The sequence below is a fragment of the Schistocerca cancellata genome, chromosome 2, assembly GCF_023864275.1.
Source record: "Schistocerca cancellata isolate TAMUIC-IGC-003103 chromosome 2, iqSchCanc2.1, whole genome shotgun sequence".
NCBI lineage: Eukaryota > Metazoa > Arthropoda > Insecta > Orthoptera > Acrididae > Schistocerca > Schistocerca cancellata.
Window position 1 is genome coordinate 702,029,060 of NC_064627.1, and position 27,112 is coordinate 702,056,171.

A 27,112-nucleotide genomic window follows, 5' to 3' on the forward strand; every position below is an offset into this window, starting at 1 on the left:
TAGGGCATAGTAATGAGCTTAATAAAGACAAACATATTTGGGCACGAAAACAAAGCTGCTGTAAAGAGATAGAAGATACATTACAGGTAAATATATTGCTAGTTAATGAAGAAATAACTGCTAGACAAAACTTTAACTGTGAAAACAAGCACTACTGTCAGTGCAACAATGCATGCATACACCAATAATTATAAATTATGGAAATGGAAATGACAATATTATGAAAAGAAAAGTTGCGACTCACTACGTAATGGAGATGCTGAGTCGTAGATAAGCACAGCAAAAAGACTGTCACAAATAAGCTTTCGGCCAACAAGACCTTTGTCAAAAACACACACACACACACACACACACACACACACACACACACACACACACACACACACACACGACTGTAGTCTCTGGCAGCTGAAGCCACATAGAATAGAATAGAAATAAAATACCTTAGGCAGAGGAGCGTCTCCCACGTTGTAGTGCTGGGTTGCTGAAATTAAAACAGGTTCAAAAAGTGATTCAGGGCTCTTTTTTTGACTGTTGACAACAAGTACTTATGAAACGACAGTGTACTAAGTGGTCATCTGAAGGTATTGCAAAGGCTCCTACTTTACATTGTGTACCTTATAAAGCACTACCTTTTATCAGGAATGTATTGAAACACCCTCTTCCTAGTGAAGGGACTATAAAAAGAAGACTCAGGCCGTGTAGCAGTCCACCAAATTTTATTGATTTAAGCTGTAGTGTTTCGAAAATTAAACATTATTAACAAAATTTGAATGAAACATAGCTCTTAGCTTTGATGAAATGGAAGTATCCAGTGATTTATATTTTGACCAGGAAGAGAGAAAAAAGAATGACAAGAAGAAACTGACCAACACATTTGTTAAAAAAGGAAAAAAGAAAGAAAAAACCTAATATAGAGCTTAATAATAATAACAATAATATTACACTAAAACATGGAAAATCTTGATTACAGTGACACCTGTGTATGAATTGAATGTGTGTGGTGTATGCCTATAAACTTCAATGCAAAACAGCAAGGCGAGAGGGTGCATGGTGACATCACAGCTCACAATCCGTGTGCACCTGACCCCTATGTGTATTCTGGTGTCTGTGATTTTGCTTAGAACCTGTACATGGTTACTGAGCTTCCTCAGCAATTGTGTCATAAGAGTACTCCTCTGTACATTACCCCAAATAGCCACCTATATTTATTGCCAATGTACTATGCTGCTTTTGGTTCTGAATGTCCTTACGTAGACTTGATCAGGATCTGGGCTGAAAGTAAGCACATCAATTGCTATATGTACTGTATATGGGTACATCTTTATTTCTTCCCCCATTCAACATATCACTGGTAATGATCAGCACTCATTAAGATGGTTCTCCAAACAAAATAACTGATTTTTGTTAAATTATTTAATGTTGACACAAATTTTGTTACTCAGAATAGATATGGCACAAACATGAAGGTGCGAGGTATGTCGTGAACCGCTATAAGTAATTGCTGCCTATAAGAACATATTTGTATATATTGTTTTCAGGAAGTGCCTGCAAGAGAATGAGAGAGACATTAATGGCAGTATTTTTACCACATTATTGTCTTGCATTTTATTATTTTAGTTACAAATATGACCTTCCTTGTGTTTTGGTAACTTAGCATAATTGTAGATAGGAATTTGCATCAGTTAAATTCAGGTAAAATAACTACATATGATTTAAAATAAATAAATAAATAAATGTATAAGAAAATAATCGAAGGAGCTGTAATTCATAGAAAACAGGTTAGTTGGAGAATAAGAAACTCTCATACAGATTTCCGTCAGAGGTTCGAGTCCTCCCTCGGGCACGGGTGTGTGTAGCGTAAGTTAGTTTAAGTTAAATTAAGTAGTGTGCTGGCTTAGGGACCGCTGACCTCAGCAGTTTGGTCGCATAAGACCTTACCACAAATTTCCAAATTCTTCTCATACAGAAATTGAAATATTAGTCACCCTGTGTAGTCGGATAAGTACATGGCTTCCCCTCACGTAAAAGGCTCCTAATTTTCATTCCTGCATGCCTGTGGCATCACGAAAGATATTGCAGATCTCTCTCGACAACCCTTATACCTCTGTTTGCTTAATGTATGTATGAGACTGTCTACCATCTGCCTACCTGCCCTTTTGTATCTTTTTCATTTTCCGAAAATATCTGAAGTCACTAATGGACAGAAGACAAATTGCAAATTAAAATTTACAGCAATAACTCAATCTGCACTTTCTGTAAGTAATCACTCTACTTAATGATACTCTAAGTAATGAGAGTTTAATCTTATGAAAATACTGTACTGTACATTCATACAAATTAACACCAAATGATTATAGGCACATTATTGCAAAATTGTTGGCTAAAACCTGTCAAATAAGTGTTCCACCAGTTTAATTGGAATCATTTATCAAATGCAGATAATTTTTCCCTTATATTTTGAATAATGAAAACCTCTGTTGATGGAGGCGTGTTAATATTTAGCACCTTGTTGAAATTCACATAAATTGCTAATATCTTCATCTAAAGTTGAGAAAGCGCAACACGGAGGTCAATCTCATGTAAATGTTTATCTAGCATTGGAATAAGTAGACTGACACTCATGTCTAATGTTCTTTTTCTTTCAATATTTAAAGTCTGTAAAATGTAAATGTCGTGTGACTAGGGCCTCCCGTTGGGTAGACTGTTCGCCAGGTGTAAGTCTTTCGATTTGATGCCACTTCGGCGACTTGCGTGTTGATGGGGATGAAATGATGATGATTAGGACAACACAACACCCAGTCCCTGAGCGGACTTCGACCCAGCCAGGAATCAAACCCAGGCTCTTAGGACTGACATTCTGTCGCGCTGACCACTCAGCTACCAGGGGCGGACTTTAAAGGTTGTGATTGGTGGATTCACTACAAAATCAGATCGCACAGTTATGCCAAAATGTAACTCACTTGATATTGTTACTATAATAGCTTCTGTTTCTGATATTTTATCAGCCACATCAATGATTTAAAGAACCTAATCATTGCTGCCATTGTGACAGTTGACTTGGATACATTGTGCAAGCCAACTGTAGATTTTGAGACGCCCTGTGTTTTTAACGTGGAATATGTACACTCTGTCGTACTATTTAATTCAGCATTTTTCTGTTCTTGTGTGTCCACCAAAGACTTTTCAAAATTAATACTTTGACCTTCAATAATTGCATTTAGTTCAGTTTTTAAATCTGTATTATTTGCAACAAACTGGGCATTAAATTGTTCCATAAGGGTTTTTAATAACTCTTTATCCATTGCTCAGTACTTTTGGTTAGTACAGGTATTCAATTGCATTAATAATAGACTTACATTTAACACAAAAGTCTAGCACAACAGATACATAGATGTGATTCAGTTACTGTAAATTTTCAATTAGTGCTTAAAATAATCACATACAATATGTACATTTCTGGACATACTATGGCATTATACTTTTATGGAGAAGATATTGACATCTGCTAAACCAATACCAAGCTTCTGAAGATGACAAATTAATTTATCAAAACTGGTAAAACGTAATAAAAATTTATTTGCAACTGGTGACTGAAATATTGTGGAAAATTAGTGCCATGAATAAAATAATACTTCGATGTTTTCATTGAACAAGTAACAAACTTTCGAATTTCAAAACCACCCCAAATTATGTCCTAATATACACACCACCACCACCGCATCAGCAAAAATCAGTTTGGATTAAAAACAACTCACCAAACAATGCTTGCATGGATTCTGGTGTCATGATGCAGACAGCAAGCTGGAAAGATGTGATGGGTGAACTACACTACTAAGCTGTCATTGCTGCAGGTAGATAAGCTGCAGACATGATCACCATCAGCTGCTGGGGTGTCTTTGTAGCCTTCTGAAAGGATCATAGTACCCTTACAAGTTGCAGTTAACTATCTTCCAACTTGTAGACATATTAAAATTTTTTTCAACATAATTGTAGTCAATGGATTTAATGATGGCTCATTGTCTACACAGTTCTTCTTAATGCCTTTTCAGTACAGTGCTGGTGTTGACTTGCAAGTTGATACCATTGATAAGGACAACAGCAATATATTTCACTGAAATTTTTCTTCAGAACTGTTACTCCTTCTTAATTTGTGTTTGCTTGATTCTGCTCTTATCAATTCCTTCGCTTTTCCAGCTCAGAAATTTTCTGGCTCCTTTCACTTGGAGTGCCAGAATGTCGGTTGCTCAGAACTGTCGGTTGCCAGAATGATCTGATCTTTTGTTTGAACTGTGTACACTATGTGATCAAAAGTATCCGGACACCCCCTAAAACGTACGTTTTTCCTATTAGGTGCATTGTGCTGCCAGGTACTCCATATCAGTGACCTCATTAGTCATCAGACATTGTGAGAGAGCAGAATGGGCCCCTCTGCAGAACTCACAGACTTCGAACGTGGTCAGGTGATTGCATGTCACTTGTGTCATATGTCTGCACGCCAGATTTCCACACTCCTAAAAATCCCTAGGTCCACTGTTTCCGATGTGACAGTGAAGTGGAAATGTGAAGGAATGTGTACAGCACAAAAGCATACAAACCAACCTCGTCTGTTGACTGACAGACTACTGACAGTTGAAGAGGGCTGCAATGTGTAATAGACATACATCTATCTGGACCATCGCACAGGAAGTCCAAACTGCATCGGAATCCTTTGCGAGTACTATGACAGTTAGGCGGGAGGTGAGAAAACTTGGATATCACGGTTAAGCGGCTGCTCATAAGCCACACATCATGCCAGTAAATGCCAAACTATGTCTCACTTGGTGTAAAGAGCATAAACATTGGATGACTGATTAGTGAAAAAATTTTGTCTGGAGTGATGGATCACAGGACACAATGTGGCAGTCCGATGGCAGGGTGTGGGTGTGGCGAATGCCCAGTGAACGTCATCTGCCAGCGTGTGTAGTGCCAACAGTAAAATTCGGAGGTGGTGGCATTATGGTGTGGTCGTGTTTTTCATGCACCCCTTGTTGTTTTGCATGGAACTATTAGAGTACAGGCCTACATTGATGTTTTAAGCACCTTCTTGCTTCCCACTGCTAAAGAGCAATTCAGGATGGCGATTGCATCCTTCAACACGATCGAGCACCTGTTCATAATGCATGGCCTGAGGTGGAGTAGTTACATGAAAATAACATCCCTGTAATGGACTGGCCTGCACAGAGTCCTGATCTGAATCTTATACAACACTTTTGGGATGTTTTGGAACGCCAACTTCGAGCCAGGCCTCACCGACCGACATTGATACCTCCCCTCAGTGCTTCACTCTATGAAGAATGGGCTGCCATTCTCCCAGAAGCCTTCCAACACCTGATTAAATGTATGCCTGCGAGAGTGGAAGCCACCATCAAGGCTAAGGGTGGGCCAACACCATATTGAATTCCAGCATTAGCGATGGAGGCCACCACAAACTTGTAAGTCATTTTCAGCCTGTTGTCCAGACACTTTTGGTCACATAGTGTATGTGCTATGATAAAATTTTATGATCACCACAGCTTATTTATTCTGATCTTCTATCTTTTACTTAAATGATCAATAACTCTATGAGTTTCTTCATAATTATGGATTTAGTTACCTCTGCATCTTCTGTGCTGCTAGCTGAAATATTTACTCAGTTCTAGACCCCTACTGAATGATCCAAACTATATCTCCAGAAACAATTGTATATTGACTTTTGTTCATAGTCAGAAACATTTTATAATAATTCGTGCTGATATATGTACTCCATATGACAGGACATGAATGACAGATCTCTAGAATCATAATGACAGTTGAACATATTCTATTGTTCTCATGACACAGAGCCATTGTAATGGTACTTTTTGCCCTATGACATGTGGCACATCTCCATGCCGGGATGAGACTGCATAGAATAAACCGTCCAAAGAAGCAGGTATGAAGCATTATAAAGCAGCTATTGTTGTCCCACCTTAAAGAAAAGCTGCTTCATCAAGTATCACCAGAATACATGCATAGACCTAATGAGTCTTCCAAACAGAATGCAAATTTAAACTCACTATCCTAACTAAAACATATTTTTCTGATGCCAGTCATTTGTCAGTACTACAGTGTGCAAGACATCAGTTTACTAAAGTGATATGTTACACAACACTAACCTGCAGTACCTCTTTGAAAGAACCAAGTTGTTGCTGAGTCACATTCTACTTGTACTATGATTTGCTGTCCTGAAAATTTGACATGTGTGCTCTGGCCTTCACTATTGCATGTTTGTGCTTTGATCAGCGTTGTCATTACCCAGTTCGTTTCCAGACTTAGTAAATTGTGCTGTTGGGTGTCAGCTTAGCATGTGCATTGCTCATTGGGTCAGGTGCTTATGTCTTCAGGTTCTATGATGATGTGTTTAATGCCCATCCCATGTGCCTATTTCTACATTTCGAGGTGTAGCAGGCAGTGAAAGACTTCCCTGTGTGTGTGTGTGTGTGTGTGTGTGTGTGTGTGTGTGTGTGTGTGTGTGTGTGTGTGGGCGGGGGGGGGGGGGGGGGGGTTGAAAGGAATCACCAATTGTGATTGTATGATGCTACCCATGGCTGATAAAGTCACTTGTCCTGTTTTAGAGGAAGGCTCTTAGCCTGCAAGATCCAGGCAGTCAGAGAGGGCAGAGAGAGGGATTATTGGTAGTTTGGAGGGGGGAGGGGGAATCATCTCAGATGTGGAATAGGTCCTTCCAGATGCCATGAAGAGCACAGGGTGCAGTCAACTTCAAGTGGTGGCCGTGTTGGTACTAATGATGTATGCTGCTTTGCATCAGAAACGATGCTCTCTGTTTTGTGGTGCTATCTGAATTGATAAAGACTGCCAGTCAAACAGGACTCCCCCTGTGGGTTCAAGGGGTAGAATAGGGCTGAGGTATTCCTGGCTGTCATAAGAGGTGACTAAAAGGAGTCTCACTTGTTTTGGCCTTTATGTGATGGTCCTCCGTTGGGTTTGACCTCCATTTTTCCAAGCTTTCCCGAAGAGCGAGCCAATTGGCAAAGGGTGCCTTACATGGTGCATCATGTCCATCATGCGCTGAGACCTCTCACATCCTTCATCGACGTGTATCTGCACTTCTGCTCATTCTCCAGCTGTTGGGCGAGGCCACCCTCCTGGGTGCGTTTTCTGCGCTGATGATGATAATGGACCTGTTTGCTTGGTTGCACCTGATATACAGCTAATCCATTGTGGTGGAGCCACTATGTACCCTGTTGGCTGTAGCTCCCTGACCACACAGGGATCGCTCTGTTGATGCCTGTGCTGTTAACTCCCTACATATGCCAAGGAGTAGATGCCAGTCACCCCGGGGCTTTGGGACTCCCAGCAATGGCCATCCTACCAGGTGGCCTTTGCTGCAGCCAGGTGGCACCCATGGGGAGGGCCCCTGGTCGGAGTGGGTGGCATCAGGGCAGATGACATCATCTCTTGCTGATGGTCAAACACCAGCTATCTCTAAACGGTCAAGGTGTAACCTCAGTGCTAAACAATATGACCCCAAATCATTACCCTGCCCCCCACCCCCTCCCCTTGGCCACACCATGAGAGGAATGCCAGGCTAAGGATGGCAGCGAAGCATATGCACCCCACTTCATAAGAGCTTAAATATGGTCCAGGCTATCACATTCCATGGGGACCTTCTTTTGCAGTCTGCATGCCGACTTAGAACGCCGAGGTGTTTTTGTCTGCCACGTCTGTAGGGGTCTGAGAGACAATCAGGTTGTCACCAGTGCCTTCATCTTGGCCTTCGAGAGTGACGCATTGCCCAAGAAGGTCAAGGTGATGGTTTACCGCTCTGATGTCAAGCCATATATCCCTCTCTTGATGTGGTGCCTTAAGTGCTGGAAGTTTGGCCATATGTCATCCCGCTGTACTTACAATGTCACATGTCAAGATTGTGGACATCCTTTGCATCCCAGTACTCCATGTGCCTCGCCTCTAATCTGTGTCAAAGGCGGAGAGCATCATTCCCCTTGCTCACCAGACTGCAAGATTTTACAGCAAGAAAGGAAAATCATGGAATATGAGACCCTGGACCGACTGACCTACACTGAGGCTACGGGGAAATTTGAGCACCTCCATCATGTGGCTATGACTTCCACTTACGCCACCGCTACGAGAACAATTGTAGCCCCTTCAGTTCCACAAATTCCAGTCTGCTCTCAGAGCCGGAAGACTACATCCACCCCCTTGATGGTGGGGGGCACTTCCCTCCCTGTTGCTCCCGCACCACCTACCTCGGGGGCACTGCCGCCCCCCCCCCCCCCTCCCAACCATCGGGGATATCAGTCCCCACTTCTGCGCTGGAGAAGCGTAAGTCTTCTTCGGCTCCTCTCGCTAGGAAGGGGTCCCTTGGATCACACTCTTCCCAGGTTTCTGCTAGTGAGAAAAATGACACCTGCCAGTCGCTGAAGTGCCCAAAAGCAGTTGGTTGTAGGGCTTCATGATCATCTTCAGTCCCTGAGACTGTATCAGTGAAGCCCTCTCAGCCAGAGAAACCCAAGGAGCAGTGAGAGAAACCCAAAAAGAAGACCCCAAGACAAAGGGAATTGCAGTGGGACCCACACCGCTGCTACCTACAAGCTCTGCATCTGAGGATGGGGTGTAGATTCTGGCGTCCACTGAGAATCCAGATTTCGCTGGACACAGTGGCTACAAACTGCTGAGGAAATAAGTCGGTGGTGGCAGGTGACCCTGAGGTGTAAAGGGCCTCATTGAATGTTCCATGCCTTCCCAGCCTCACGATCAGATTGTCTTCCAGTGGAATTGCGGCGATTTTTTCCACTACCTGGCTGAGCTATGGCAATGTTAAGCTGTACCTGGTCCCCGGCAATGCGGACTCCTGCCCTTTGTGGCTACAGGGGATATTACAAGAACTGTGGCTAGTATAATAGAGTTTCAGGTGGAGTTTGTGTCTGTGTCCTGAACTCGGTATGCCTGTGCCCCTTCAAACCTCTTTTGAAGCTGTGGCTGCTAGGATATGGATGACACAAGAAATAAGTCTGCAATGTATTGGCTGCACTTATTGCTTAACTCCCTAGACCTTTCCTACTTTTGGGAGTTTTAACACTCGTAACCTCCTTGTACGGTGGCACCGTGCTTACTGGCTGAGACAGAGATGTCGAAACTTTACTGCCTCAGTTCGATCTCTGCCTCTTAAATACTGGGGCCGCCACAAATTTCAGTGTGGCTCATGGTAGTTACTCAGCCATTGATTTATCGCTTTGCAGCCCAGGACTTCTCCCATCTATCCTTTGGAGAGCACATGGCGACCTGTGTGGTAGTGACCAATTCATCATCTCCCTGTCACTCCCCTGGCATCATGCTCACAGACGCCTACCCAGATGGGCTTTCAACAAGGCAGACTGGGAAGCCTTCACCTCTGCTGTCTCCATTGAATCTCCCCCCACATGGTGCCATCGATGTTGTGGTTGAGCAGGTAACTATAATGATCATTTCTGTGGTGGATCTGGATGTCTGGATAAAGATCAGACATGTTTTCGGGTATACCAGACCCCAACAGGTATCCCTGGCATTAATATGAATGGCGTATTATCTACCGACACAAACATGCGTGCCGAGCACTTTGCTGAGCACTATGCTTGAACCTCTGCATCGGATAATTATGCACCAGCCTTTTGCATTCTCAGACGGCAGATGGAAGGGAAAGTCCTCTCATTCACTACACACCACAGAGAACCCTATAACCCCCACATTTACAGAATGGGAGCTCCTCAGTGCCCTTGCGCATTGCCCAGACACTGTTCCTGGGCCAGTTCGGATTCACAGTCACATGCTTAAACATCTCTCATATGACTAAAAGTGTCATCTTCTCGTCATCCTCAACCGGTTCTGGTGCAATGGCGTCTTTCCATCGCAGTGGTGGGAGAGCACCATCATTCCGGTGCTCAAACACTGTCAAAAACTACTTGATGGGGATAGCTATCGGCCCATCGGCCTTACCAACGTTGTTTGTAAGTTGCTGGAAGGTATGGTGTGTCAGGGCTTGGGTCTGGGTCCTGGACTCAAGTGGCCTACTGGCTCCATGTCAGGGCAGCTTCCAACAGGGGCACTCTACCACTGATAATCTTGTGTCCCTCGAGTCTGCCATTTGAACAGCCTTTTCCAGATGCCAACACCTTGTTGCCGTCTCTTTTGATTTACAAAAAGCATCCAACTCCCGATTTTTATCCAGAATTTCCTATCGCTCCATACTTTCCGTGTTCAAGTCGGTGCCTCCCATGGTCCCTTCCGTATTCAGGAAAATGGCATTCCACAGGGCTCTGTATTGAGTGTCTCTATTTTTAGTGGTTATTAATAGTCTAGCAGCAGCTGTTGGGCTTTCAGTCTCACCTTGTCTGTACACAGATGACTTCTGCATTTCGTACTGCTGCTCCAGGACTGGTGTTGTGGAGCGGCATCTACAGGGAGCCATTCACAAGGTACAGTCATGGGCTCTAGCCCACGGCTTGCAGTTTTCAGCATGCAATTCTGTCGGCGTCACACCATTCATCCAGAACCAGAAATTTACATTATTGATGATCCACTCACTGTAGTGGAGACATATCGGTTCTTAGGACTGGTTTTCGATGCCCGATTGACTTGGCTATCTCACCTTCATCAGCTTAAGCAGAAGTGCTGTCAGTACCTCAATGCCCTCCACTGCCTGAGCAACACCATCTGGGGTGCAGATCGCTCTACGCTGCTGCAGCTCTACAGAGCCCTTGTTCAGTCCCACCTTGACTATGGGAGTCTGGTTTGCGGTTCAGCGGCACCCTCAGTGTTGCGTTTACTCGACCCAGTGCACTGTTGTGGCGTTCGACTAGCGACGGGAGCTTTTAGGACAAGTCTGGTGACTAGTGTCATGGTGGAGGCCGGAGTCCCTCCATTGAAGGTTAGGTGTGCACAACTGCTGGCCGGTTACATTGCACATATTCATAGTTTTCCTGCGCATTCGAATTACTGTCTGCTTATCCCAACCACAGCAGTTCATCTCCCGTATTGGCGGCCCAGGTCAGGGCTTACAATTGCGGTTCGCGTCCAGTCTCTTCTGTCTGAACTGGAGTCCTTCCTGCTACCACCTCACCTGGAGGTCCATTCACGTACACCTCCTTGGTGTACACGTAGGCTGCAGTTTCTTCTGGACTTTTCACATGGCCCTAAAAACTCCGTTAACCCTTTGGCTCTCCGCTATCACTTCCTCTCGATTCTCGACATGTACCAGGGCCATGAAATGCTTTACAGTGACTGCTCAATGGCGAATGGTCGCGTAGGCTTTGCATATGTTCATGGAAGACACATTGGCTGGCGCTCCTTGCCGATCGTTGCAGTCGTTTCACTGCAGAGCTGGCAGCCATATCCCATGCTCTTTAGCACATCCGCTCAAGCCCTGGCAAGTAATTTCCCCTGTGTACTGACTCCGTGAGCAGCATATAAACTATTGACCATTCTTTGTTAGTGTCCATTCAGGAGTCCATCTGTGCCCTGGAATGGTTCCATCATTCAGTGGTGTTTGTATGGACCCCAGGACACGTCAGAATCCCAGGCAATGAACTTGCCGACAGGCTGGCAAACAGGCTACACAGAAACCGCTTCTGGAGATGGGTGTCTCCGAAACTGACCTGTGTTCTGTCGTACGCTGCAGGGTTTTCTGGCTTTTGGAGATGGAATGGCATGACAGTATGCGCAACAAACTATGTGTCATTAAGGAGACTACAAACATGTGGAAGTCCTCCATGCGGGCCTCTCGCAGGGACTCTGTGGTTCTCTGCTGGCTCCGCATTGGCTAAGCTTGGGCGACCCATGGCTACCTCCTGTGTCATGAAGACTCGCCTCAGTGTCGGTGTGGCGCCCGGTTGATAGTGGCCCATATTCTGGTGCACTGCCCCACTTTGACTGCCCTGCAACGAAATCTTGGGTTACCGGACTCGTTGCTACTAATTTCATCTGACAACGCCTCATTGGCTTTATGTTTTATTCGTGAGGATAGGTTGTATCATTTGATCTAGGTTTTAGCACATATCCTTTGTCCCTCTGTGGCCTCCAGCCTAGTGCTTTTAGGGTGGAGGTTTTAATGTGTTGCAGAGTAGCTAGCTTCTTCTTTTTATTCTCATGGTCAGCCAGCCATGGTAATCTGCTCTCTTGTTTTGATCTCTTCTACATGTTTCTTGCATATCTCTCTCTCTCTCTCTTTCTCTCTCTCTCTCTCTCTCTTTTGCCCTTCTATCATTCTTGTGATTTTCACCTTTCTTCCATCTGTGTTTTGTATGTCTCGATTACTTTACTCCCACCCTTGTGGAATTATTTTAATTGGAACAAGGGATTGATGACCTAGCAGTTTGGGCCCTCCCCCGCTTTTAAACCAACCAACCAACAGGGCTGACTGCAAGGCTTTGGTGCAGAACTGAGGGGAGGGTCTGAATCCAGAGGCTTAGGTGTTTCCACAACCATGTAGCCTCGAGTTGAGCCACGGGGAGTGAGGTATTGGGTCCTGCCTAATATGTCAGGGGTACACTACATACAGAAGGTGGCTACATGGGTAGCAGTGGTAATGTAGAGTGGACTTGGTGGTTTCATAAGTTAGAGGGCCTCAGAAAAGAAGAAAAAGGGTTTCAGTGTCAAAGGGTGCAGGTCAGACAGAGGTTAGGGGTTAACCTAGGAGCCATAGGTATTATAGTAGTAAACTGTCATAGCTCTGTTGGAAAAGAACCAGCGTGCCAGGTTCTAACTGAAAGCCAATACTGTAGCAGAAATGAAGTAGATGGTTTCTGTGAGCTAGAATGGGCAGAGGTTGTACTTGACAATTGGAATAAATTAATAATCAGTTTCTTTTATCGCCCCCCTCCCGTGACTCGGATGATACAGTTCAAAGAAGAGTTGAGCTTCGTTTCGCATAGGTACCCCACTTGTAAAATTGTGTTTGGTTGTGACTCCAATCTATCCTTGATATGTTGGCGAAGGTAAATGTTTAAAGTTGGTGGTAGGCATAAGACATCATCCGCAATCAAATTAAATGCTTCCTCTGAAAATTATTTTGAACAATAGTTCAGGAGCCCACTTAAATTGTAAATGGTTGCAAAAATATACTCCTATCTCTTAGCAACAAATAATCCTGAGCAAGTAGGGAACATTATGATGATGGGTATAGCGATTATTGACCACAAGGTCATTGTACTGAGAGACTGAACACCATAACATCCAAAGCAACCAAAAATAAACACAACATATATCTATTTTAAAAAATCACATAAAAATTTGCTTGAGGGCTTCCTAAGGGACAGCCAGCATTTCTTCCAAACTATGTAAGCATAGTCCAGATGTGTCATAAATTCAAAGAAACAGTATTGACAGCCAAGGAAAGGTTTATGCCAAGTAAGTTAATAAGAGACAGAACTGACCATCCATAGTACAGTAAAGCAGGTCAGACCACTGAAGCTAAGGAAAAAAAGCATGCCCAATTTAAAAGAATGAAAATTGCTCAAGATAGGTGAAGTTTTACGGAACCCCGAAATTTAGTGCAAACTTAATGCGAAATGCATTTAATGGTTTCCACAACGGATCACTGTCTTGAAATCTGGCAGAAAACCCAGGGAGATTCTGGTCATATGTGAAGTACACCAGTGGCAAGACACAATCAATACCTTCTCTAAACAATAGCAATGGTAATATTACCAGTGATGGTGCCACTAAAGCAGAGGTTTTCCAGAGTTCGTTCACCAATGAGAATGAAGTAAATATTCTAGAATTCAAAATCAAGAACTGCTGCCAACATGAGTAACTTAGAAATACATATCTTCAGCACAGCAAAGCAGCTCAAATCACTTAATAAGAGCAAATCCTCCACTCCAGATTGAATACCAGTTATATGTGGATATGCTGATACAGTAGTTCCTTACGTAAGTCGTATATGACTGCTCCCGCGGTGTGTAGTGCTTCGAGAATTTTGGCGTAAATTCTAGAACCACTTGGCCTTACACCGTCTCAAATAAACAATATTTTAGATGTGAGTGAGAGAAGGGAACCCTATCTACTGCGTGTCACCTGTCTGTATGTGCTGGTTTGAAGTTTGTCGTATGAAGACAGTAGACATGGCGGTCGAACGGCACTGACAAGTACTTGTTGGTCAGTCCATGGAAGTCGTAATGAAAGCCCATGGCAGCACCAAGGAACTTCTGTGTTATTCTGTGCTGTTTTTTTTTTTTTAAAACTGTGACTATTGTTAGTGACAAAAGAACAATTGAGATTCTGAATTGTGAAAAACTCTTTATCTTGGGCTTGCTGGAGGCCAGACATATTTTATATGTTTATCGCCAACTCTTTTCTAAATGGATTTAAATCTGTTTCTAATGTGAGACGATAAGAGTTACATACGAGAAGTTAAATGTTTATATGCGAAGTGCGAATTTTGTTCTTATGAAGCGCAAATATACCAAAAGTTATCGAAAAGTTTTCTTCAAGTACCGAATTATTTCGCAAGTGGTAGGAGGTTCCTGTACCTAGCGTCATTCTTCAGAGAAAAAGTTTATAGAGATTCCGGTAGCCGGCTATCCAGAGATGAAGATGGGCTGTATACAGCAAGTAAGTCGACTCGTACAAGAGAAGCGGGAAGTTTGTGCATACTCTTCACACACTCTTAGCCATCAAAAATATTAGAGGTGGAAGATCTGAATCTATAAACTGAAAACTTGCACAGATCACAGTGATGCTCAAGAAAGGATGTAGGAGGAATCCAATGAATTGCAGCCCCATATCACTGATGTCAATTTGCAGTAGGATTTTGGAACATAAACTGTGTTCAAACATTATGAGTTGTCTTCAGGGAAGCGATCTATTGATACATAGTCAGCACGAGTTCAGAAAATATTGTTCTTGTGAAACGCAACTAACCTTTTGGCTGTATACAGCAAGTAAGTCGACTCGTACAAGAGAAGCGGGAAGTTTGTGCATACTCTTCACACACTCTTAGTCATCAAAAATATTAGAGGTGGAAGATCTGAATCTATAAACTGAAAACTTGCACAGATCACAGTGATGCTCAAGAAAGGATGTAGGAGGAATCCAATGAATTGCAGCCCCATATCACTGATGTCAATTTGCAGTAGGATTTTGGAACATAAACTGCGTTCAAACATTATGAGTTGTCTTCAGGGAAGCGATCTATTGATACATAGTCAGCACGAGTTCAGAAAATATTGTTCTTGTGAAACGCAACTAACCTTTTATTCTCATGGAATAATGAATGCTATTGACAAGGTATTTCAAATTGATTCCATGTTTCTAGATTTCTAAAAGGCTTTTGAAACAATTTCTCAGAAGCAGGTTCTATTAAATTGTGTACCTTTGGAGTATCGTCTCAGTTGTGTGACTGGATTCATGATTTGCTATCAGAAAGGTCAAAGTTTATAGCAAAAGTCATCAGGTAAAATGGAAGTGATATCTGACATTTTCCAAGAAAGTGTTAATAGGCCATCTGGTGCTTCTAATCTGTAAAAATGGATTAGGAGACAATCTGAGGAGCCAATGTAGATTGTTTGCAGATGATGCTGTCATCTTTCTACTAAAGCCATCAGAAGCTCAAAACTAGTTACAAAATGGTATAGGTAATATACATTTATGGTGCTGGAAGTAGCAATTCATGCTAAATAATGAAGGAAAAAAAAAAAGTTCATCCACATGAATACTGAAAGAAATTCCTTAAAGTTCGGTTACATGTTAAATTACACAAATTTAAAGGCTAACCATTCAACTAAGTACCTGTGAAGTACAATTACGAACAACTTAAATTGGAACAATCACACTAAAAATGTTGTGGGGAAGGGAAACCAGAAACTGCAATTTTATTGGCAGAACATTTAGAAGGTGCAACATGTCTGCTAAAGAGACTGCTTGTGCTGCGCTTTGGAATGTAACTTTGCTGTTCTGTGGCTGGACTAAGTCCAGGAGACATGTTACCTTCAAAGCAATGACACCCTGATGCTATCCTGGACACTCTTTACCTTAATTATCTTTTTATAAGGTCACTGTTCTTGAATTGTTTTGATGCAGTGGATTTGCTATGCAGTGCCATCAAGTCTTGCCATGTGAGTTCTTCTCTATATGCAGATGATTGAGGCCTGGAAGAGAGCATTGAAGTATTTGAGCTACTAAATGATGTAAATGTCTTTCAGTAACTCTTCTGTTCTTTATTGCTCTGATATAACAACAACATAGGGTGAACAGATCTCTTACTAGTCAGTACATCAGAACATTGTCTCCGAATAGGCCTTTAGAACAGAATAGAATGACATTTTCCTTAAGCATTTTTTCATCTGTTTTTCCAGGTGTTGCCATTTTTGGCAGCACTCTTGTTCTCTGCCTTCCAAAACACTGCAAAGTTGCAACACCAAAATATAAACCGAGCGAGGTGGCGCAGTGGTTAGCACACTGGACTCGCATTCGGGAGGACGACGGTTCAATCCCGTCTCCAGCCATCCTGATTTAGGTTTTCCGTGATTTCCCTAAATCGTTTCAGGCAAATGCTGCGATGGTTCCATTGAAAGGGCACGGCCGATTTCCTTCCCCATCCTTCCCTAACCCGAGCTTGCGCTCCGTCTCTAATGACCTCGTTGTCGATGGGACGTTAAACACTAACCACCACCACCACCACCAAAATATAAGTGTCCCTTTCACAGCTGGTGGAGATGCTTAATCAGCGTTGTGCCTTGGTGACATTCTGTGTTCATGCATCTCAGTCCGACTCTTTACATCCCTCGAACCAATGCACACACAATAGAAAGTTCTGTACATACTAACCACCTAAACAATGTTTTCATGAGAACATCTTTCATCTGATTGGAGGAAGTGGTGGAACAGGTTCCTCTGGATGAACAACTTGTTTTACCAAAGATTCTTGCAGTAAGATGAAAGATGTCTTGTGAAACAAATTTCTTAACTAATTGCAATCTTTTATGACCTTTAACTTTTTGTTAAATTGTTGTTATTATCAAAGTTAAGGTATCTTGAGACTGAGATCCCCTTCCATTCACACAATAAAATAAAATTGTCTCATTTATATCAATTTTTGATTATTTTGGTTTTAACAGTATTAAACATCATATTAGGCAGTTTTGTATTAGATAGGTATTATTACATAATGCAACTTACTTGAGAAGAAGGTATCATTCTTTTAAATATATTCATTTCTTTCTTTAGATTATTTGTTTAAATTGCTTGTGAATACCTGCTTAACCATTACCCTCTTTTGTACATCAAGAATACCCACGAGACAATGGTCCTGTTTTACCAGGCTTGATCATTATCTCATTGCTTCTACTCAAGGGTGATTGTTTTTTACTATTTTGAAATTGTCATGTATAACAGCACAAGATTCTCAAATTTGTTGAGATAGGAGCGTTTTAAGTCTTTATTTATGATAAAGAATTGCATGCTGATGTTTCACTCTATGCTACTTTCCATGACTTCGTATCTCATATTTGTGGCAAGTCACCACGTAAAGAAATGAAAATTCAAAGCATCAGTCATTGCCCAAGTAAATCTATTATACTTTAAGTAGTTTGGAAAACACTTTGATAGCATGACTAACAATCACTCAGACAAGTATAAAAACTAATCACTGAGGTAATAAACATAATTAAATATAATTGCAAACATGTAGCAAATAAATAAAGTTTGTACCATTTTGTACCAACCCATGTAAGAGACATCACATCCCTAATGATCAGTGATGTCCCTAGATTAATTACTACCACCTCCTCCAGGTTGGGAGAATAATCCTTTAAGTCTCTAAATGTAGGATGCCTGAACTGGCACATGGATCGCTACTAATAAACTTTTATCCTTCAACTGATAATTGACAGAACATATAATGCAAAGCACATTCATAGCTTAATACTCTATTCAAATATTCCTCAATGTCCATATACTTATTAGATTAATGCTTATAAGCAATACATATCTTATCATCTGCACTAATCATCAAATTTCCCTGACACAAACAGCAAGAAGCACGTAATTCCTCCTCCGAATATTCATTATTATTTATGCAATTTTCTTAAATAGCCCTACAGTTATTGTATACTGAAGAATACTCACTAGGACAAATAAATTCTCTCTTCAGTGCTACTTGAAATTGACTTAATAATATCTTAAAATTATTTCTGCATTTAGATCTCCAATTTACTGCTTCCTGTTGTAAATGTTTAACAATAAAATTAATTTTCAAGATTTCTGCACAACCTTTGGATAACACTTTGTTAAATTGCTTCAGAAATACCGCTGGGTGTAAGATAACCATTTAGTTTGAACTGTAGAAATTATTTCTGGTATTTTACTATATCACCCAAAGAATTGGTGATAGTGCTAGCAGAATCAACATTCTTTTGTACTTGTGATTCAATTAGTGTCTGTAGGTGCTCATTCAAACTAGTTGAAGCATTTGTATCACCGGTTACTTCGACCACTTCTCTATTATATTCTAACACATCTGCTGTGGGTTCCTGTAGTCATGTCCTAGTTCATGAACCACGGGCAACGTATGAGTGGCCAAGTAAGTGGTCCCGACAGTTGGGATACCAGTTACTTTGGAATAAGGCTGGGCATCTCGGACATATTCTGAGTCGTGGTCACCTTTGTGCTCATACGGCAAAGACTACCAAATCCACCGGTTAGTCCCTCAGCCGTTAGGGGTAAAACCCAATGGGACTCGGGGCAAGTAAGGCTAGCAACCTGCTTCCCTGGTACTTTAAATATGATGCTGGCAACAATCAGAGCAAAATGCCTCGGACCTTTGGAGGTGACGGAGTCCCACCTCTGACAAACCAGGGAAGGGGGGCTATGCTCCAGACTGAATGCTGAAAGGCATAATCAGTCTTAAATGACGATGACGATGACGATGACAATGACGATGATGATGATCTGCTTGATTTTGTGTGTTTGAGATTTGACTTTTCATGTTTTTGAACTCCCTAGTTGGTGGTTTCTATATGTGTTTCATTTTGCTCTATACCTCTTTAAACTGTTCTACAACTTCCTACCTGACAAAATCACATTGTTTTTCTATTTCAGGCTGTAACTCCTTAGGTAATTTTACTAAGGTAGCACCTATTTGAAATTGAAGGATCTACTTTTGTAACTAACTCCTCCCCTTTCGTTTTTAAATTTGTAATACTAGTTGACAACACTTCTTTATTGGCTTCCATACTAACAGACAACTCTTGTTTAGTGGCTTTAACAGTTTTGACAGTTTGTCCAATTTCTTTAGTGCTTCTGACAGACTGCTATGCTATGGTGGCTATGCAATAACAACACAATATGTTCTCACAAGACCATGGGAACCTGTGCTTGTATTTTAATATCAAAACAAAGAATCAGTAATACATATACTTACACCACTTCAGAAACAGATCACTAGAAAACATAATTTTAGCTTGTGTTTGGTTGATTACAGCTCACCTAATTAGGCACACAGCTAGATGCATTGCTCAGCTGATGTGTTGTTTGTGGGTCAAGTGACATCGTGATGAACTACTTTGCAACTATCATGCAGCCAACTGACTGGTCGGTGCACCGAGAAGTGATGCAGCACTGCCATTGCATTGGTCAGTGTAGAGACGCTCCTGGAGATCGCTGCTCCACTCATAGCCTTGAAATCAGCACTTGGAATTCTTCCATATCATTGACGTACTGCTCCTTGACTCGTGTCCCAGAAGTTTTCAGTCAAGCACCCAACTATGTCTTACTTTTCGCCTACTTGTTATGGTCAATTATTTCCTTATATTCAGTTTTGTGCAGCGATTCAATTTTTTTTTTTTTTTTTTTTTTTTGGTTTGCACCAAGTGGAAATTATTTCTTCTTTTAATTACTTTGGGCAGCACTAAAGAGTGTGCTCACCTGTGCAGCCCTCACTGTTTACCTCAGTTGCTCTAGGCAGTGTCATATTTTCTTCCATCACTTTCCAAAATGTCTCCTATTTTTGATAAAACACTCCTTCTCTTCATCCCCTTATCCCCATCCTCACTTAGGGTGCCCAAATGAAATGTTAACTTCACTGTTCTACAGCTGGGCTAAGGCGAGGAGATGTGTTGCCTTCAAAATGATCTCTCACTCTGATGCTATCCTGGATACTTTTTACCATAATTGTCTTCATATATGGTCATCTTTGTTGAATTTTCTTGATGCAGTGCCACCAACTCTTGCTGTGCAGCTGCTTGTCTGTCTGCAGAGAGTTGAGGGATGGAAGAGAGCTTCAAAGTGTTTGAGCTACTAAATGACATAAACATCTTTCAGTAAGTCTTCTATACTTTGTTGCTCTGATATAACAGTTAAAACATAGAGTGGACAGGTCTTGTAGTAGGCAGTACACCAGGTCATCATCTCCAAACTGCCTCTTTGAATAGAACACAATAGAATGACATTTCCTTAAATTCTTTCAACTATTTTTCTGGGTGTTGTCATTGTTGACAGTACGTCTTGTTCTCTGCCTTCTAAAACACCACCTAGCTGTGACACCAAAGTGTAAGCGACACCTTCACAGCAGATGTATGTTCTGTGCTTACATGTCTCGCTCAGACTCTATGTCCATTAAACCAGCACATGCACAGTCTAAAGTTATCTACATACTATCTACTTAAACAGTGTTTTACAAGAACATCTTTCCTCTGATTGTGAGGAAGAGGTGGAACATGTTTTTCTGGGTGAACAATGTGTTTCACCACAGCTTGTCTGTCCTTTGCTAGAGTATTGCTGTGCGATATGGGGTCCTTATAGTGCATGCAAAATGCCATGGCTGCTAGATCCGTAGTCGGCTGGGGAAGTGTGGGGGGAGTGGCTGTGGTGGGGGGTTGCTCAGAGCACTGTGCCCATTTTAAGCTGAAGCCTATCTTACATTTTTTTGTAAATATTAAATGGGTCCCCTCCATGCCCACACTTACATGATGATGACCATTCAGGAAGATCTACTGTCACCTCTGCTTTCATTAGTATCTAAAAAAAATTCTGCCGAAATTTATTTTTGCCTGTCTTGTTAACCATTGGTCACTTTCAGAGAAACATCATGAGTGGTGAATTTTGAGTAAAACCTGCACATTTCTCTGGTTGTCATGTCAAAATTGGCTTCTTTTGCCAAAACACAGCATAGTTAGCACTGTCTCACCACACTAACATGTTGTGCAGACACAGTTACAAGAGAATTCTGAAACAGTGGTTTATTAAGTTTATTAAGTGAGGAACTGAGGAAAAATAAAGTCAGTAGCTTTTGAAAAAGCACATCCTTGGTACAAAAAAAACCATGTAATGTCTTCACATATGTTGTACCAAAACCCATAGCATTTTTTGTTTCATCAGCTATCCATAGCCCTTAAAAATTACATTCTTTCACCGAAAAAGTCTGTAGTTTTTGGAATAACACAATAGATAATGAAGTTTTACGTAATAACAATATGGTAAAATACTCTCCTCCTTGTGCGCTAACATTTGCCAAAATCTCATTTTGACATCTGAAACTGTTTATGAAATATGAGGAATGTTGTGGATATTTCATTGTGTCTTTGCAAATGAGTGTGCTACATCAGATTAGTTTTCTCAGGATTGGTGACAGATAGATACATGTACCCAAGTCTAAAGAAAAATTCAATATGTTAGCTAAGTTTCATATACAACAACATATTATGTAATATGCACCAAATGCAAAATCATAGCGACCTCTGTTTTTCATTATACACTTTTCCAAATTTCGCACATTGTCTTACTTTCACATAAATATCAGAATAACTGTGACCATTAACGAAGTGATGGTCACCTCATCATGAACCTAACATATAAAGCTATAAGTAAAGTGAAAATGATTTTTTTAAATTTTATTTTATTTTATTTTTTTACTGAATTGTTTCTGTAAAATCGTTTGAGAAAGATTGCAGGATGCATGCCTCAATTCTGTCATTGCTGACTGGCCGAAAGGTGGAAAAACACTTATCAGTGTCCCATTGGGAACAAATGAATGAACTCGCCCAGCACCATGGACGAAAACTGGTCATTGTGCATCACTCACCATATTCTGTGTGAGTTGTAACAGACAAGATTGATGCAAGACAGCAAAAAAGTTCAAAGAAGAACAGCTTGTTTTATGTCATTGTCAACATTTGTACACCCCTCTTGGAAACTTTTTACCCTTTGTGTATACTTATTGTGTTTATAGATGATTTGCCAAAACAACTTTACTATTTCCAGTGCAGTGCTGCACTTTGACCCACAATTAAAACTAACTTTAATACAAATTTTCATTCCATTTTTCGAAAGGTTGAAAACTGTTCAGCTTGTCACAAGGCAAGTAACGTTTTGGCAGCAAATATAAAGTAGGCGTTTGGCATTTAGTGTCAAAGTACATAACAATGAGTATACCAGCAATGTCTACTGTATCCCTTGCAGTTGTGCCATTTCATACATTGGTCGGACCATCAGGAGTATGGAGGACTGGTGTATTGGGCATAAGCATCACAGCCACAATAACAACAGCCGAGCATATCTCCTAGTGCTGAACATTGCCTTGGTGCTGGTCATCATACGGAATATAATAGCATGGAGAGTCTAGCATGCACTTCAGACTATTGGGATGGTGTTATTAAGGAATCAGTTGATATTAAGTTAACAAGTGACCTTGATATTCCAGTCTGTTGATGCACAGATGAGTTTATAAATAAAGACAGAGATTTTTGATTAAATTCTACTCTTTCCCTGGTCAAACAACAGAGGGACAGAATTAATACTACTTCACCTGTGGGGTGAAATATGCTCTGGATAGCTTGTGTGTGTGTGTGTGTGTGTGTGTGTGTGTGGGGGGGGGGGGGGGGGGGGCGCATAAGATCCACATTGGATCTGCGCTAATTCTTGCAGATTATTACGGTCACCGTTCTAAAAGTTCGCATGGTTAAACTATTCTGTCAGCGGTCATGTATGTTGGACTACTTCCTGCAGGGTGATGCTGAAAGAAAATTCTTCACTACTCAGCAGTATTGAAATACTCAGTTAATTCTTTCTTAATTGATTCTTCTATATTTGAGGAACTCAGGTCAAACATACAACAGATCCATTTTACAGTAATCCTGAATCATGACAATTGCGTAACTCAACGTACATTGAAGTATGTCTACCATCAGAGAAAGTCAGCTGAAAGACAGTCTTCATATGCTCCAGCCTTTGACAACGTTAGTGACCCTTTCACTTTGAGGAACCTGAGCTGCTGGAGTTGGCAGTCATGTGCGCATAAGGTGTGCTTGCTTGTGTGTATGGATGGTGTGCTTTTCTCTTTTCCTGATGTAGGCCTTGGGTGAAAGCTTTATGTAAGTGTCTTAATTGTGTCAGTCTGCAGCTTTACGTGTTTTCTGTACGGTAAGTAGCAATCTGTCGTTTCCTTCATTGCTTTCTCATAATTTACTAGTTTTCTCAACTGAATTTCCTTTGATACAGATGTTGTAAGTTCATCACAATAGTTTTGTTTCTCATTGACTAGTGCAGTAGTTGGACAAATATAAATATTGGTTGTGCAGAATACATAGTTAGGCTGTAATAGTAGAATAGTAATTCTACATTTGCAGTGTGAGACTGATAACATCATTATTGCAGGTGAACTGACTTTATTGAGTGACAATACCCGAATTGATGTGGATGATTCTATTGCTGTCACCCCAAATGGCTTGTTGATTCTTTCTCTGAACAAAGGAACATATCAACAACTTGGACTTGAAGGAAGACAATCTTTCTTTCAGAGAGACTCTGATAGATACAGTAAGTTGTATTAATATTTTTTTAATACATTCTTATCATTTCATTCAAGAACCTCTATTTGAAGTTAATATGCATAATAATTCTTCAGGCACAATATCATCATTACTCTACATTACACATTTGTCTTTGACAATGATCTGCAATTCTGCTGTAGCATTTGCTTCATCTACATGTGTCACAGCCTATAAATTTATCATACAAAACAAAAAGATTAATATTTTAATATTTTGCTTGCGATCATAGACCGAATACAACCCCTGACCATTTCCTAAATCTAACCTTTGATTCAATTAATTGTAATAAATACTTAAATATAGAGAAAATATCATATGCCTTTCAGAAGGAAGAATTATTTGATTTAAAAAGTGACTACCAACTCTGACTAATTCTCACACGATAAAAGGCTTCAACTGATGTGTAGGCCAGTATATTTTCAGGTTATCTTCAGTCTCCTACTTATTTTCATGTGTACAAAAATAAATATCTGCCAGTGGTAAATGCAGATCAGTGTTTAGATTTTGAAAATTTAAATGCACACAATGAGTGAGGAGCTGTGAATGATTGATGTATTTCACAGACGCACTCATTTTGAGTTGAGAGATTTCTGTTACATTGCAAAAGTTTATAGGGAAACAGAATGTAGACTTATGACAAATAAGGTAGGTTTGTGTAAATAGGTTGCATAATTGTTAACAAAAATGCCGACAAAGGATTGCACAGGACAGAGGTTGACACTGTGCCTGTACGTATTTTTAGTCACTGAAGTAAGTAGATGATGATTATTTGAATTGTGATTTGTCATTAGTGACAGAAACATGTAATTTGTGTGACTTTCTTGAGTGTGGACATTTCATATATTCACAATTTACAGTTCACTAAAGATTTAAAAACAACTCAAGGAGATGTATCGCAAAGGGAAAAATGAAGTGAGCTCTATTCTGAGCTTAAAGAGATGTGATTTTGTGGAACTCTTCTAGAATTACAATGCATTGTGCAGAGCAATTGGAATGCTGGAATCAGGATTTTTTTTCCCCCCCATGATTATTATGGGTTCACATATGCTGTTTGCTGAATCGAGAAAACTAAAAAAAATCCAGTGCAGAACTTCAGTTCACCATATATTTCTAATCTCAGTTATATTGATTATCACCTGTACTTACTCCTTAAGAGCTGGCTTGCAATTGAAGGATTTAAGAAAACTTAGTTATCAAAAACTTTTGTGACAAAACTATATCAGTTTCACATAACTGACTTTTTATATTTAATGTCAGATGAAAGTTTTTTGATTAAATCAGAAACACTTTTAATGATGGGTGTGAGACACTGATGGATTTCACGGTCTCATTAGCTTTTCCTTTATATTTGAAATGAGACTAATCATGTTATTTCTTCCCATGCTCAATAAATTATAATTTTAATTTATCGTGTTATAAGCCTGAGAATTTCGCTAGATGCCCTAATAACTGTTTCATCCAGCTTTTACTGAATTTATATAGTAAACTGAAGTACCCACACAGCTAGACAGAAAGGGAAATTACAAATCCAATGATTGATTATGTGCACATTAAATGAGTTGGAAAACTTAATATGCAAATTTCCCTTATAAAATAAAACCTTTTTGGGGAATCAGGAACAACTAAATTATTACTGAAATATAGGATCATTACACAGTAAGATCAGAATGGTTTTGATACCCACAGATCATATTATTAGAAAAGTCCCTAGATGGCATTGACAGTTAATCAGAGTAGAAATCTGGTTGCTTTGCAAGTGGATGTACAAGGCAGCTGTGATTGCCAAAAATACTTATGCAGAGGCCATTTTGTGGACCAATTGCCTACACCACAATGTTGCAAGTTTGATATGAGTTTCTGCATATGCTGTCCTTTGCATCCAAATCTCATTCACTCTCTTGGTCAGTCTGTCTCCCCCCTTTCTTTGAGTAGTTTCCCCACACTTTTTACCAATCAGAACTTCTTTTTTTTATTTTTTTGGCTTATAAATTCATAATTCTGTGGAGGATAGGCAGTTACTACAAAAAATCTGGCATTGTGGATTGGCGTATTTATACTCTGTTTTAGGCTGCCGCACAAGAATAAGGGGAGACATTGGTTGAGAATGAGAGTAAATGAGATTCCATTGCATAGAGTGTTATGTGCAGCACTCTTACCAAAGTAGTCTTGGCGCATGTGCAGTACATTCAGCTTGCAGAGTAGACTGCGTACACATTTAATTTTGACAATTGTGATAGCTGTGTGTGTGTCCTCTTGTGACATGACCGGATACTTTCGTACTCTGTACACATCTGATATGGTGATGGAGATCAGAACATGTTGTTAGCTGAGTAGTTGGCAGACTTTCATGCCAATCTTCATGAACAATAAAAAACCAAATAGATGAGATGAGAGAATGCATAAGAGTGCTGGAGAGCATGTCATGGTTAGTTTTATTATGTAGGTGGTGTGCCTCCATCAATAAAAAATAGTATGTGTAGACAACCTGACAGGAACAGCTGCACTGATTTAGGTTGGCTATTCCGAACTGATACCACTTAAGCACAGTGAGGCAAGGTGGTCTTCCCCTGAAACAACATTGCTTTGAAGCAAGTTTGGATCAAACGGCTCTTTTCTTTTTCCCCATCTGTCCATGCTATATGCTATCTTGAGACCTTTCTAGTAATATGCTTGGTGGGTCTGAGATATATTCTGACCTTATCATCTGCTAGTCCTATACCCCAGCAGCATACCAGCTGGTTCAGACTCTAGTGAAAAATTGATTTTATTAGTTTTCCAAATCATTTGATACTCCTGTAACTGGCCAGTGATTGCAGTCATTGGATTTGTAATGTACCCTTCTGTCTAAATCAGTAACTGAATTTTATATCAGTTGAATAATTCCTTACTCTTTCTTTGTAATGGTTGGATGAAATGGTTGCTAGGGTTTGTCCACATATGTGGGAAACATCTAGGAAAACTCTCAGATTTATAATGTGATCAGAAAGACTAAAAATCTGCAAGTAAATAATTAGTTTTTCGTACAATGTTCTGCTGAGAGACCTGTTATATCTCCTGATGACATATAATTCTGTTTGTAGATGGCAGAACCACACTTTTCTCCGAGGAGTAATACTTACAATGTGATTCCACCACATTCCAATAAAGTTTTTGATGTTTGTGGTGTTAATTTGATGCAGCTGTGCTACCTGAGGACAGTACAGAGCATTTTTGTTGATAGCTTATTTCAAATAAACTAGCCACTGCTACCTTACTGAACTTTACATGAGCTT

General features: G+C 40.6%; 1 protein-coding gene across 2 annotated transcripts in view; it reads left to right on the plus strand.

The window, feature by feature from the left end:
- Nucleotides 1–27,112, plus strand: part of LOC126162482 (ribonuclease P protein subunit p40-like) — a 265,430-nt gene that overhangs the window by 26,856 nt on the left and 211,462 nt on the right. Inside the window, exon 3 of one of the 2 annotated variants that reach the window (XM_049919026.1) lies at nt 23,665–23,826. In XM_049919026.1, coding sequence (XP_049774983.1) covers nt 23,665–23,826 — 162 coding nt within the window. Of the gene's footprint in view, nt 1–23,664; nt 23,827–27,112 lie in introns of those variants that run through there. The other variant, XM_049919025.1, reaches the window with a different exon arrangement.